The sequence below is a fragment of the Thunnus maccoyii genome, chromosome 9, assembly GCF_910596095.1.
Source record: "Thunnus maccoyii chromosome 9, fThuMac1.1, whole genome shotgun sequence".
Classification (NCBI taxonomy): domain Eukaryota; kingdom Metazoa; phylum Chordata; class Actinopteri; order Scombriformes; family Scombridae; genus Thunnus; species Thunnus maccoyii.
Window position 1 is genome coordinate 4,559,985 of NC_056541.1, and position 15,362 is coordinate 4,575,346.

General features: G+C 39.8%; 1 protein-coding gene across 3 annotated transcripts in view; it reads left to right on the forward strand.

Annotated features, from left to right (window-relative positions):
- fras1 (Fraser extracellular matrix complex subunit 1) overlaps positions 1-15,362 on the forward strand; it is a 294,733-nt gene that overhangs the window by 227,357 nt on the left and 52,014 nt on the right. For all 3 annotated transcript variants that reach the window (XM_042420806.1, XM_042420807.1, XM_042420808.1), the window contains 7 exons: positions 1,973-2,110; positions 5,669-5,701; positions 8,224-8,355; positions 8,627-8,755; positions 9,463-9,710; positions 10,862-11,013; positions 12,675-12,837. In XM_042420806.1, the coding sequence (XP_042276740.1) occupies positions 1,973-2,110; positions 5,669-5,701; positions 8,224-8,355; positions 8,627-8,755; positions 9,463-9,710; positions 10,862-11,013; positions 12,675-12,837 (995 nt within the window). The remainder of the gene's footprint in view (positions 1-1,972; positions 2,111-5,668; positions 5,702-8,223; positions 8,356-8,626; positions 8,756-9,462; positions 9,711-10,861; positions 11,014-12,674; positions 12,838-15,362) is intronic.

Below are 15,362 nucleotides of genomic sequence, written 5' to 3' on the forward strand. Positions count from 1 at the left end.
TCAGACTGTACGATATCAGCTTGAGGCTGTCAGGTCGCGAGATGAATGTTGGTGAATCGTAACGTTACGATGGAAATAGAAAATAGTTTATGAGAGCAGAGACACGTCATCAGCTCGTCATTAATCTGCAGCAAAGTCACACAAACTTCTTAGTTTCCTCTTAGTCACATTGTGAGAATTTGGTCTTAAATTTCTGACTGTCAGAGTTTTGACTCAGACAGAATCACATGTATGATTTTCATATAGTTGCTCTACTGTTATTTCCCTCATGTTAAAGGACGAGTTCACAATTATTCAGATCTGCCTTAAAACAACATTCAGGAGCCCAAATGAACATTGAAACATGTTTTTCTTGCTGTAATCATTCCTCCTGTTCATACTGACCATTAGAAGATCCCTTCATAATGAACTTCTGTGCAAAAAATGTATTTAAAAGTTTATCTGAAGCTTCCAAATGAGTCAAATCTAGTAGATATCTTTCAATGTTACAGTCTTTCTAGTGCTAAAGTTCCTCTTTTTGTTACTATACTTCCACTGCAACTCAACAGGGAAACACAAAGAGGGAATTTGATGCTATAAAGGATTGTAACAGTGTCCACGTGTTATGACTAACTCAGACTGAAGCCTCATACAGGATTTTGGTGGATTTTGGCCTCCATCAGATCTTTTAATAGCCGGTATAAAACTAACAACCTGAGTCTTCTTCAGTAGCATCACTACCCTCTGAAACGATTCGATTACTGGTTTGAACTCTGAAAGTTTACAAGAATGACCGGTTGATTTCTTCTTCGCTGAATTTAATGTGGCATTCAGAGCCGGAGTCATTAATTTCACACACCGGACCATCTGACAGACCGGTTTATCATTCTGAGCTCTCCGTCTAATGAAAGGGAAAAACGATTTACAATGGGTCATATTCATCAACTAATGGGCTGATAAATTTGTGTAGAAATCATTTTTTTAACGGAGCCAATGAGGACGCAAACAGAGTCAGATTAAACAGCAACATTTGTTATGAACCTTTTTATTTATTTATTTATTTTTTTTATATAATTAGATTTAAATCTCTTCCGAGTCAAATAATCATGTAGGTTAAATTCTTTACAACTTTTATAATCATTCCTGCTGTTTGTTTCCGTCGTCTCGTGAGAGTGTTTTTGGAAAGTTTTGCTCATTTTTTGCAGTCACTGGAGACACCGGAGGTTTGTTTTTTAACACATAAATATTATTCTGCTGTATAACATTCACTAGAAAGTAATCTCATGAGCCAAAAAGTATTATATTTCTGTAAGATAAACTCACAAAGTAAGATTAATTATACAAACCTTTTCCAGAGACTCTGCTGTTTTGGTGAGAGAAATAACCTTATTAAAGTTAATTCATCTATTGATTGTTTTTAGATTAATACATTAATTGTTTAGTTTATAAAGTGTATGACAAAAAGTGAAAAGTGCCAATCAAATGTCTTATTTAATGTCAAATTGCTTTTTGTGTCTGAACAACAGTTTATGATGATATAAAACAGAAAAAAGCAGCAAAGTCTCACATTTAAGAAGCCGGAACGATTTATCATAAAAACAGTTTTAGATACATTTTAATCATCTTTTCATTCATTCTTGACTTTGACATTCATGATATTGGAAAGATAACAGGCTTACCTTCATAGCAATAGGCAAGTAGAGAGTTTAAACCTGAAGGGAATCTCAGTTTTTTAGCTAATCTGCTGCAGATAATTATGTTTTCGGTTGATTTTTTAGTTAGTATAAGAGTATTAAGCTTCAGAATAATCTTCCTCTCTTATGTTCTGTTACCTAGCCGGAGAAAACTCTCATCCTGAGTTGATTTCTGCTTCCTGAACAGCTTTACCTCTGAGAAATATTTCTGAATCAAAGTCCATCATGGACGGCGTAGGAGGCGGATAAACGCCTACCCTTCTCTAAACTAAATCTCTTCCTTCGCTCTTTGTCATCAGGGGCGATTGAGCATCGGGACAGGCCGTACGCTGCAGTGAAACATTTCACCCAGGCCGACGTCAACAACGGCAAGATCATATACAGACCTCCAGCGGCTCCGTCACACCTCCAGGAGCTCTACCAGTACTCCTTCATCGGTGAGAAACACACACACACACACAATGATGATATGATTAATACAAGTATACATGCTCACACACACTAACCTTCAGCTCCTGTAATTAGGAGCTGTGTCATCAGCTAATAGTGTTGCTTCTTCTTCTCATGTTATTACTGTAATAATAATAATAATAATAATAATAATAATAATAATAATCGCCTTTAGTTTTCAGCCGTGAGCGAGGGACAGCCAGTAGGTCCTGGTTGGATGACCTAAGTCAGACGTCCCCAACCTTTATTAAGCCACGGACCGTTTTAATGTCAGACAATATTTTCATGGACCGGCCTTTTAAGTGCGGCGGATAAATACAACAAACTAAAATGATACGACCAGCATAAAAACTGTGGTATTTTAAAAATAATAAACTTGAATCCACCGTGTACTCGTATGCAACTTTATTAGCACTGCGCCAGCAACATAACATGAGTAACATCCTCTCTGCCCCCCTAACACTCCCTGGTCGCTATGGTAACGTTTAAACATGCCTTCAAAATAAGATACACCACAAAAACAAACATAAAGTGCATGAAGAATACAACTCGCTGAACCAGTGGGAGCCCCAAGCTTGTTTCTCTGCAACGAGGCGGTCCCATCTAGGGGTGACGGGAGACAATGACACCCGAAGTGTGTTGCTTATGTCCGGTCTACTCCGTAAACCACGCTTCATACAGATAGGATGTTGGGAAATGGCGACAGGGTTTTCAGTGCTGTTGTGGCGATCTCAGACTTTAATCCATCCAGTCATTTTTCAAAATAAAACATCGTTCAGACTTAGATAATAAATAAAATAGAAATAATGTAAGTTATTTATTCTTTCTGTGACACCTAAGTGACCTACTGGCGACGTAGGGATGGATAAGGTCCGTGATGTACTCAGGAGCCTGTCCATGCAGGGCTCTATATGTAATAGCAAGAACCTTAAAATGAATCCTAAAACGAATGGGCAGCCAGTGCAAAGACCTTAAAATAGGAGAGATGTGAGTCATCCTGCTGGACCTGGTTAACAGCCTTGCAGCCGCAGTTTGGACTGTTTGTAGCCAGTTCAGAGATGCTTTGCTGAGACAAGTGAAGATGGAATTACAATAGTCCAAACGGGATGATGGACTTGAGTTTAGCGATATTTTGTAGATGGAAAAAACATGTATGGGTCAAAGATTTAACATGCTGATCAAAATGCATAGCCTGGTCAAATATGACACCAAGATCTCTTATTCCCTAAAATCAAACAACAGAAGTGTTTTAAGTGGATGACTGTTGGCTCCAGAGTTACAGAGTCAGTATCAAAAGTTTAAGTTTGTTTTATTAAATTGCCTTTAGATTTATATGTTTTGAAAATCAGATATAATGAATGTGACAGGGCTGCAGTAACCAGGTTTATTCTTGGATCTGTTTCAGAAAGAAAAGGCCACATATTGATCTTTACACAGACACGAGCACTTTCTATGGAAACTGAAGAAGTGCTCACAGCTCCAATATGTTAGTTTACTATAAAAATAGTTTCCCTACATAAAACCAGTGAACTTAGCCGCAGCGTATCATTTACTATTCATAAAGCTGCTGCAAGTTCTCTATTTCTCATGATTGAATGTGTCACCTACACCTACTCACTCTGGTGTTTTATTTAAAGGGCAGCCCGCTGAATTTACATGTCAAAGTCAATTTACTAGTCACACAGAGTGCTACTCATCCTCTGAAAGCAGTTGTGCAACGTCTGGAGGAGCTTTGTCAAATCTGAAAAAAAATCACTTAAGTGAATCTCAACTTGTTTGGAGACAAACTGTTACAAACTGGAGTTGCATCACTGAAAATGTAGGAGTGGAGGAGTTTATTCTTGACTTATAATAGGGATTAAAAGTCATGCATGAATTTTCACCATGTTTTCTTATGTAGTGTCTGCACAGGAGGTGAGCCTGAGCAGCACGTTAGCAGAGCAGCAGCGGCGGCTAGTGCTGCGTTTGTGTGTCTGCACTGGAGGCGTTCAGGCACAGTGTTAAGTGTGGGTCATCTGTGCTTTGGAAACACTCAGAACCCAACACACAATCACTGTAGTTACACTACTACTTACTTTAAATAGACTTTAAGTTTAAAAATACACTTCCAGTTGTTACGAGCTTTGATTTTTGATTAAAACAGAAGCGTATCTTTTCCATCAGGCGCTCATGAGACGGACCTAGTCTAGACCTAAGCTGTGTCTCAAATCACATACTTCTGTTAGTACACTTTCATGTAGTACACTGTGTACACTATATATTACTGGCATAGTGCGCAAATTTTGACAAGGTAGCGTTGTCTCAAATCAAACACAGCCGTTGTGCACTTACCGGAAATGACGATCGCAGATTAGCATTAGCTAGCGTTAGCATTAGCTAGCGTTAGCATTAGCGAGCGTTAGCATTCACGTTATCGTTTGCGCTACCAAATCATTACAGACTGCTAAATTAACCCAAAAAACATACTGATGGCTTATATCCGACAACAGTATAGTGGTGCTTAGTGCTAAAAACACATGTATAACTCACATTTGTATAATGTGGTGATGTTCACCGTAGTTACAACGTACCCGGCCGCCATTTCCAGTTTGAAAAGCGGTCCCTCCCCTTCCCCTACATAGCCAAGATGGCGACCATTGAGGGCGAGAAGTGTCCATAGTTCCACACTCAACTTTTTTTCTCAGTGTGAACGCACTTATGCACTCAAAATAATAAGTGTCAGTACAGAAGTATGCGATTTGAGACACAGCACTAGTTTCTCACAAGTTCCCCAACTTTATTGAGTATTGTCTAATATTATATCACTGAAATAATCTTAAGTGAATCCATCATTCAAAAAGGTTACCTGGAAGACTGTCTGAGTTTCTAATACTGCAACAGTATTCACTCCAAACCAGTGTGGCAGCCAAGTTTCTCTAGATAATAAAGGAAAAAATCCTCCTTGTGAGGTCTGATGGATGAAAGTCTTGCCTGCTCTACTGTATATGGAGACCAAATGTAACACCAGCAAGTAAGACATGCTGTACATCTGTACATCAGCTCTGAGATCAATACATATATAATAATACGAGTGATATTATTTCATCCATTGAAACTGACTCAGCTTAATCAACACTATATAAACTGTCGGTAAAGTTTGATATATATACACCATCACCAAACTATCAACACTAAACTTAGCATTCATGATGAAGAGGAGGAGAAGAGTCTTCGCTGTTTTTCAAAAACAATCTGAGGGCAGATGAGTCATTTTTTTCAAAGGAAAATTTTAGCCATTTTCAAGAGATAATCCATAATCCGAGATCAAAGCTGACTTTAGTTTCTCTTCATCTGGGTTTGTGGAGCTCCAGTGGAAAGCTTTGCATCAGTAAATCATCCTTATTGCCTCCCGAGGTTTATGCATTATAGCTTGATCTGTTCACTTTTTATGTTCACTACAACACCCTCTCAAGTCTGCCTGGATCTACTGGGGGGTTTTTTGGGGGGTTTTTTTCCCATTTTTTTGACTTCACAGCTCTAACAGTTTTCTGTTTTATCCCCCTCAGGTCTGCCGGAGTCACTGAGCGTCTATTTCACAGGTAAATACTTCACCTCCCTCGATTTACAGAGTGAAAGAGGGAGGAGGAGACAAATCATTGCTCTTGTCCTCCTCTTCTCTTCTTTTTGGTATTTTTCTCTTCCCCACATCTTCTACCTCCTCTCTCCTCTCTCTCATCTCCATCCTCAATCTCCTCTCTTCTCTCCTCGACCTTAGATGTCTCCTCTTCAGTCTTAACACACTCCTCTTCTTTAGCCCTATCCTCTCTTCCTCCACCACTTCTGTCCTCTCCTTTTCCTTCGTTCCCTCTCCTCCCTCCCTTTTTCTCTTTCTCTCCATGTTTGATTTCCTCTCGTCTCTTCCCTTCTACTTTAACCCCTTCTCTTCCTTTTAATCTTCACAATATTTCTCTTTCCTCGGATGTGTTTCCTCTTATCTTCATCCTCCTTTCCATCGTCAGTCTCCTCAGTTCTTCCCTTTTCCTCTTAGACTTCTTTCCCACTCTTCTCTCTGTCGCTTCATTCTTCGTTACTTGTATCACTGATCCGGCCTGATTGGGGGTTTCAGATCCTCCTGTGATTCTCTGTTCTGGCTCTTTGACCTTTAACCTGCAGATAAAACCGAGTCACTTTTGATGAAGTGCTGCTGCACTTCCTCCAATAGGAGAATGTAGTGTTTACGAGTGTTTAGAGCTGTCACCAAAGTGCTTTTCACTTAAATGTAGGACTTGAGGCACACATACAGAAGTCTCTGGTGCTTTTCCTCCGTCTGCTTTTAAAGAGACATCTAGTAAACAATGACTTCTGTTAGTGGCCGGATGAAAGATAGATAAAGTCACACAGTATTCACCACTCGGGGAAAGACTATGAACTTTCACTTTAGTAGAATCTGTAACTCTTACTTTGAAAATAAAGACTTTACAAACAAAACATATGATCAGCTCATGCAATGTTATAGGCTTTTACCTCATTTACCTCTCAAGTTATCTATCTGCTGATAGTTCTCAGCTCCGTCTCTGCTTTCACTTCTATACAACTGAGGTGAATGGAATCAGTTTTTTCGGTGCTCGCAGCGTTGAGAAAATGACATTAAAAGAAATTAAACGGAAACATCTCCTTCCAGAAACGATGCGTCTGTCACTAATCCACAGAACACTCTGTAATTTTACTTATAATTTCTTTCCACTGAAGAAATAGTTCCTCAACTATGCTGCTTATACATTAACACGCTAACAGTTTAACATTGTAAAAACTTTTTCTTACATTTTTTTTTTGTCATTTTCACCTTTATTGACAGCAACAATAGAGACAGAGAGAAGGAAGGACAAATGTCTTTAGCTAGAATCAAACTGAGGATGTTGCAGAACCATGATATGCTTCTCATTAACCACTAGATTACCAGTACAACACATTTACCAGTTAAAATCAGTATATACACACATACATTACAAGACAATTGACTTAGGTATCAGCAGCTTATACAGTATAATGTTAAAACCAATGTATAGGAAGATAAACAGACATAAAATACAGCTGTTGTGTAAAAAAATAAAAATAAAGACAAACAGCTGGACAATAAGTCACAGCTGTGCAAACAAACAGTGCGTGGGTTGTCCAGTATATTATACACAGCATAGCTATACGGTTTCACTCTGCTTTCTGTTGATATTCCCAACTTTTTCCTCTCTTCTTCTGCAATTCATGCAGTCACCTGCAATCACCTCCTATTGGTCAGTATCCCACTGTTTGCTGTTTGGTGCTAGATTGGATGAGCTGGAGGGACGATTTGCGATACTCTTGCGAGATTTGTACGCTAACCCTAATCACACTTGCGAGAATTCGTCCCTCCGGCCCATCCAATCTAGCAGCCTCCAAACGTCCTGTTCTTTTTAATTCTAACAATTTAAATATTCACCATTCTTAATTGATCCCACCATCCTTTTATATCCACACAGGATAATTGCCTCGTTGCGTTTTTTAAAGGTATTTTTTTGTCGTTATGTTTAGAAATGACAGGAGGAGCCGATAAACTCTATAATCCCTCCATAACATTTAATGAGCGTAACGAGTTTCCACCTGAAATTCCTGATGAATTGTTTCGACAGTTCGGCTAATTGATTCTGTGCCGCTTCATGGAGCTCCTGTGATTCTCCTACGTGTGTGTGTGTGTGTGTGTGTGTGTGTGTTTTTTCTTTTTCTTTTATTAATAATCTTGTGTTTAGAGGCTCGAGGAAGATGATTAAGTTTTTTTTCCCCCCAGTTTCCATCCTTAAAAAATATGTCTCAGTAGAGGAACTGGGGAGATAATTAGTATCAGAGGTGTGTGTGTGTGTGTGTGTGTGTGTGTGTGTGTGTGTGTGTGTGTGTTTTCAGAAGTCTTTGCTTATCTGATTAATTTTCTTCCTTTTCTGTGTGTGTGTGTGTGTGTGTGTTTTCTCCGTCTTTCCATGATTTGTGTGTTCACTCGCACCATTTTCTGTGTCCTTGTTCATGTGTATGTGTGTGTCTCTCGGTGTTTGTGTGTGTTTGTGTGTTTGTGTGTGTGTGTGTGTGTGTATGTCAGTGTCGGACGGTGAACACACCACTCCGGAGTTGGACTTTGCCGTCCTGCTGCTGTCAAACCATCAGCAGCCGCCGGTGTTTCAGGTTCTGGATCCGCTGCTGGAGGTCAGCATGGGAGGACAGGCTGCCGTGGGTAAGGACAGAACACACACACACACACATAAACACACACACACACACAAAATACACAACACTGATACTAATTTCCAAGAAGAGAAAGAGCCTGTTGTGAAGAGGTCCAGCAGTAAGTGATGAAGTCTTCTGTGTGAGGTAATGAGCTCTGAAGTCAGACCGTGATGAAGAAGCACATACAGTTTTCTCTTTATCCTGCTTCATTTCTCTTAACGCTTCTTTCTGCTTGTATTTATATATATGTGTGTGTGTGTGTGTGTGTGTGTGTGTAGGCGGCCAGCAGCTGGCGGTGAGCGATGCTGACACGGCTCCAGATGAACTGGAGTTTGAGCTGGTGGAGGCTCCGATCCACGGAGAATTGATCAAAACTGATGGCAACACACACACCAGCATGACTAACGGTGAGATAAAACACACACACACACACAACAGACATATGGAAAGTTTTAAATGACTAAATGAATGAGTAATCACTCTGTTTATTTATATTATCATTATTATTATTATTATTTATAGCTTATATTGGGGAGGTCCACTTTAAAAAAGTATCTCCTGTCACATCTTTGATTTTAATTTTGTTCTCCTAAGTGTGCAAATAAATTAAATCACTATATGACACATTATTACACACACACCACATCTGCATGTAGGCGTCATATTTTATATATATATATTTGTCATTGTTAAAGACAAATGGAAGAACTGTTGGAGCATATCGCAAAGTAGCCTGACAGGACAACATTTCACTTCCTGGTCCAATGGATTTGTTTCTATTCTTAGTTTGATTTTGCTTGCAAAGAACACAAACTGAAGGCAAGAAGCTTGTACGATAGCGAGCAAATTAAGTCAAATATACAGAGTTTTTCCTGTTTTGCACTTTTGTCTCAGCTCACTCAAATGTTTAGTTTTAGTTTTAATCACTTAATTTTGTTTTGCACTTGTCTAGAAGTTGTGGTGCTCATGTACATCCATAAAGACACACGTATCATCACCAAAATGATACGCAGGCCATTCACTTACACACAAACGCAGAAACGTGGACAACATGGCGAATCTACATCAAACCAACACACACACAGTCCTACTCACATCTTCTCCATCCCGTCAGGCGACATCTTCACCTTCAGCGACGTCACCCGCAACGTTCTGCTGTACCGACACGCCGGACTCTCCAACCAGGACGACGCCATCACTTTCTCTGTCAGTGACGGTATCTCCATGGCAACCACAGTGGTGCAGGTGGCGGTGCTGGGCGCCGGGGGAGACGGTCCGCAGCGAGATCCGGCGGCCACTCTGTCGCTGGAAGTGGGCGAGAAAAGCAGCACCGTGATCAGACGCTCGCACCTAGCTTACACTGTGAGTGCTAGCTAGCTACAACCGTTAGCATCTTTAGAAGTCGCAGGGGGTTTCATTCGGTCTTTGCAATAAGATTCAAGTTTTTTGGGGGGGTTTTTTGGGAAAGATATTTGCAAATCTGGCCCTTTAAGAAAAATATGTGGCCCCCTAATGGAAGTTTAAGTTTTATTGCATCAAATCTTTTACATGACTCAACAATATAAACACAAGACTCATCTAAATCCCAATAAATATGAGCTTGTAACCTCTCATACACTTATATTGTACACAACATAATTTCCATAATGTTGTAGTGTGGATTAACGGTGAGAATTATGGCCTCAGATAAAACCCTAAACCTGTTCTATACAAACAAAAACATATCAAAAACACAAGTGTTCATTGTCCCTGTACAATAAACAGCCCCCAAATAAACAGTGCTGAAAAAATCTGGCCCATGGTTGAACCTAATAGCTGACCTATGCAGTTTATGATGATGTAGGTTTCACTTGTGAGCAAACTTCCAGTGGAAACAAGATTATCTTTAATGTCATTTGAGATAGAGTTAGGTTTTTTGATGATGAGATATGAAGTATGTTTTTGAATGTTGAATATGTATTGTGAAAGTTTTATGGTCAGAGATTTACAGTCAAAACTGCTAATAGTTTAAAGGACAACAAACACATTTTCCAGGTTTTAATTTATATCGCACACTTCCAGGTTAGCAAGCAAATAACGTGTCGAAGCTCTTTAGCAAACGAGTAAGTAAATGCATATTACATTAGCGATAAGTTATAGTAATGAGATATTATTAGCAATTGGATCGTTCTTCTTTCTAAATCTATGTTAGCTAAGATGTTTACACTTGGTAAGCTTGTATTTGTTGCTGCAGCATTTGAATGTATGGTTATGAGACCTTTTGAGGTTTATTTAGAGGATGTTTCGATGAATTTATAATCATAGTATCAACTTTCAAAGTCCAAATGTCCAGAGACAGGCATGTTAGATTAATTGATTACTTTAAGTTTGCCCATAGATGTGAATGGTTGTCTGTTTATATGCGTTAGCTGTCCTGAGTGCACCCTATCTCTCATCCACTTTGAGCTCGGATTGGCTCCAGTTATGACTGTGCACATAACTATCACCTTCTGTTGTGTGTGTCTCTCTCATAGGACAACACGTCCCCAGATGACCAGATTCAGATCCAGTTGGTGTCTGTGCCGATGTACGGCATCCTGACCAGGACCCAGTCTCAGCAGGAGCCCCAGGAGCTGAGGGAGTACTCCTCCTTCAACATGGAGGACATCAACCAGCACAGGATCAGGTGGGAGGGCCACAGCGGAGTAAGACGTTGTAGAATACAAAGTCAGGTTTATGTACTTTGACCATATTTCCACCAAGCTTAGACTGATGTTTCTGTCTTTTTTTATTTATCTGGGTACTACTTGAGGTGTGTTTTTCTTCCTCTTCTTCTTCCTCTTTGTTTTCTTTTGTTTATCAAATAGCTATATAGATTTAGAAGTATTTCATTCATCTTCAAAGGCAACAGTCTCTAAAACCTGCAATGAAAAATGCCCAAAATAATATCCTTGGTTTCAATTTTAATTTCCTGTGATGGTTTTAAAATGCCACTTCAGAGAAACACATAAAAACAGATTATCAGAATAAAACCTGCAGCTATTGACCGAAAATGACTTTCAAAAAGCCTTTCTCGTTTCCAAAAGTTGTCATTGTGTAAGCAATAAAGGTTCATGAGGGTCCATGAGAGAGAAGAGGGTGTATTAGCATCAGCTTTTTAGTTTTTCAATAGAGAAATACTGAAAGTTTTGTTCATAGCTCCCTCATGATATCAGCTTCTTTAGAAAATATTAGTCATAAAATTTAAACCAGTTCTTCAGAGGCTTTGGTTTCACCTCGACCTGCAGGTATATTGAGTTTATATAGCATGTTTTTAAAAGAGATTCAAGAGTGTTTCACAAAAATGTTCAACTCATAGAGGAGTGTAGATTCCTTTAATGAAAACATGAACATCGCTCAGATTGAAGTCAAGAGGTTGTTACAGGACAAGAGCGATATGTTCTCAGTTAGCTCAGGTACCAGCTGGATTTTTTTTAGCCTTTAATAAAGAGGCTGCTTTGAAGCAAAAAGCCTGGTGCTGATTCCACTCTGTAAGAGATAAAAAAAAAGAGCTTCGAGGGTTCTTCATGCTGCAGTCATAGTCATGATCAATTTCTCTGATTGCAGTTGGAGTCGGTGGGGATCGTTTTCCCCTCATCATCACAGCAGAGTAATAGCCTGCCGAGACATTTGGTTTCCCTTCAATCTAACGCTCCTGCTCATGAGACGAGAGCCCTACAAACATTACCGTCACCGAGACCCCAAAACAAACGAATTAGTTGGAAATAATTCTGTCGCCTTCTCCCTTATTATGTTCAATGACTCATCCTGGTGACATAAGCAATGCTTATTGGCATCACTCTGATATTACCTGCAAGAGGTACTGAAGCCCCCCCGTGTGAGAGAGGCGCTAAAATGAAATATAAATATTCACATGCTAACTGCTTCATATCCATAATGGAGGCTCCGATTAGCTTCAGCGCCGGACGAATCTCCGGCGGCAATCTTCAAATCGCATGCATTAGATTTGTCTCTGTGGCGTTGGCTCATAAAAACAAGAGCCGGGAATTGTTTTATGAGAATTAAATGGGATTAGAGAAGATTATAACCAGTATGGATTTCAATTTTATTAGTGCTTTACAGAGATTAGCCGCCGTATCGCTGTGGGAGGGCTAATGCAAAGCTTTCTTAAGTCCCCTATCAATCCAAGACTAGACACATAAACAGATATTTATGTATTCATTAAAAAAAAGAATTATTGTATCAAACTAAATAGTTATTCAACATACATACATTTAGAGATGGAACAATTCCTCTTTTTTTTTTTTTTTATTTTATCAGAGAATAAACTAATTTTCCCATCTACAGGTACATCACCTCCTTAGAGACGGGCAGCCAGCCGGTCACAGACATCTTCCACTTTGTTGTGTACGACGGCGACAACAATCGCCTTGACAACCAGATGTGCACCATTACAATCACCTCCGCCCCCAGACAGCCGCCGGTGGTCACCGTCCGCAGTGGCATCAAGGTAGTCACACTCATGAACACACATCTGAAGGATGATGAGGGAAGGATGAAACACTATTTGGATATTTACTTACATTTACATTTATGGATGGTACATCAGCAAACTTATACACGCAAACATTGCTCTGCCTGCTCATAAGAGACTGAAATCCTAAAGTTATTTAAAGCAGCTGCAGTATTCAGGGAAGATCATTAAAGGTTTCTTTTGCTCAGTTTGTCTTTTACTTTGAGAACAACTCATAACTGACACATAATCAGTCAAGAGACAACAGCAAACTTATGGCCAAATCCACAAAATGATTTGCACTTTGCTTTGCTTTTGCAGCCACTAAACCTGCGCAAATGAGACAAACAGACAGCGTGTAATTCACTTTTGCACCTGCAAAAGTTGAAATGCAAACTGCGCTGCCAAGCAAATAGCATCACAGTGCACCTGTGCCATCTGCATGTATGTAAAATTAGATAATATTCATAAATTCTGCACAAAATTGGCCCCTCTCTATGCAAATTAGCCTTGTTGCAAAAGCAGCTAAATTCACCAACACACTGGAGTTATTAGCGTCTTCAGATAGTCGTGCACACTCGCTCTCTCTCTCTGTCTCTCTTCAAATCTTCAAGGTTGTGAGGCTTGAATGATATTGAATTTATATTGAATGATATTAAGGGCGAAGTCTACAGTCAGACATGGGGAGGATCAAGTGGGGTTGTGGGCTTATCTCGGATTTAAAAATAAGAATAACAGCGCTGGAGGAGCTCAGGATTCATCCATAAGGGGCTGCTTTATTACACACAGTTCCACCGTATAAACCTGGAATCTGTGTGTAACAGCTGATCTGTGTAGATGTGTAGCAGAAACACAGAACGTTAATTACCGTCAGATCCCGACTGATCCGGTGTTAATGAAGTTACCGCTGCTGTACCGCGTACCTAAATGCACACAGCCTCTTTCTCAGTTTCACGCGTTTATCGTTTCAGCTGCCGTGTGATGCCGCAGCTGCAGCCAGCTGTGACTCACAGCCAGTTGTGACTCACAGCCAGCTGTGACTCACAGCCAGCTGTGGACAACAAACAGAACATCAGTTGTTTCTTCAAAGTCACGAATACAATAAGTGACACCAGAACAACATTATTGTAAGATTCAGACATTAATCTAACATGTTTCAGACCTGCCTGGATCATTTTAATAGCTGTATTTTCACATTTAACACTTCAGATGCAAAATACTGGAGAAGTGAAAGAAGCAGAATACATGAAAGTTGGTTTGTGATTGTGGTCTGCTAATTAAGGAAACGGACTCAGCTGCAAAACTCAATGGGCGTGTTTGTGTTGGCATATCATTAGTGCAAAATCTTTTGAGAATAGGACCTTTAAAAAGATTGCAGGTGCAAATGCTGCACAAATTCATGTTGCTATTAGAGGGCGCGATCCATTCTTTGTGGATTTGGCCCTTATTTTCCTGACATTCGTTGTAAAGAAGAAGAATGCACAACAACACGAATGAAAAAGAACCTCTCTCCAGCTGTGGAGGACACCTGGCAGAGGAGGGGAAACGTGATGTCAGACTTAATGAAAGTTACACTGGTACTCGCTGTCGAGGCTCCCTCAGGGACGAATGCTGTATTAGCGCTGCAGAACCGCCCTTCCTGAAAGATAAAAATTTCTCCTTTAGTTTGCTGGGAGGCTTTTTATTCTCAGTTGTACACATAGAAAAGGGGGGAAAACGTTTTCTTTTTTCTCAAAATACAGCTCAAAGTGGGCTCACACCTGTCAACTGTTTGATTTTTGTTGGGAAATTAAAAAGTACCTCTTAGGATTTGGAATATGAAAAGTCTCTAATTCCATTTGTTTCATTATTACTGTATGGCAAAGTTATTTAAAGACAATAAAAACCCATTTTTACCATTGTTGTGGGTATTTAACAGTCAGATCCTCACATACAAGGAAGGTGACCTCGTTCAGCTTAATTATAACATATAAAATTCAGATGCTTGTATTAACAAACTCTACTTGTTGAAGTATATGTACAATATAAGAAAAACACAGCAGCAAGTTCCAATTTGAGTAAATAATAAATATTAACAATTACAAAAGAAAGAAAAAGGAAAGGAGAACGATAAGAGAGAGACGGAATAAAAAAAATACAATATATACAGATACCTCGGGCAAAAATATAAGTATTGCCTAGTAGGGAAGAGTGTGTGTGTGTGTGTGTCATGTATGATCACAAAGTCCCAGAGTTCTGCTGGCTCGGGGATAGAAGTTGTCTCTGAGCCTACTGGATCTGGCTCTGATGCTTCTATACTGCTTGGCTGATGGTAGCAGTGTAAAGAGTCTGTAGCAGGGGCAGTTGGGGTCCTTGATGATTTTTTCAGCTTTCGTCGTGCTCCTCTGGATATAGAGGTCCTGCATGGATGGCAGTTCAGACCTGGTGATGCACTGAGCAGCTTTAATGACTCTCTGCAGGGCTTTGCAGTCCTGCTTGGAGCTGCTCCCATACCGGGCCAGATGATACGGCCAGAGAAGACA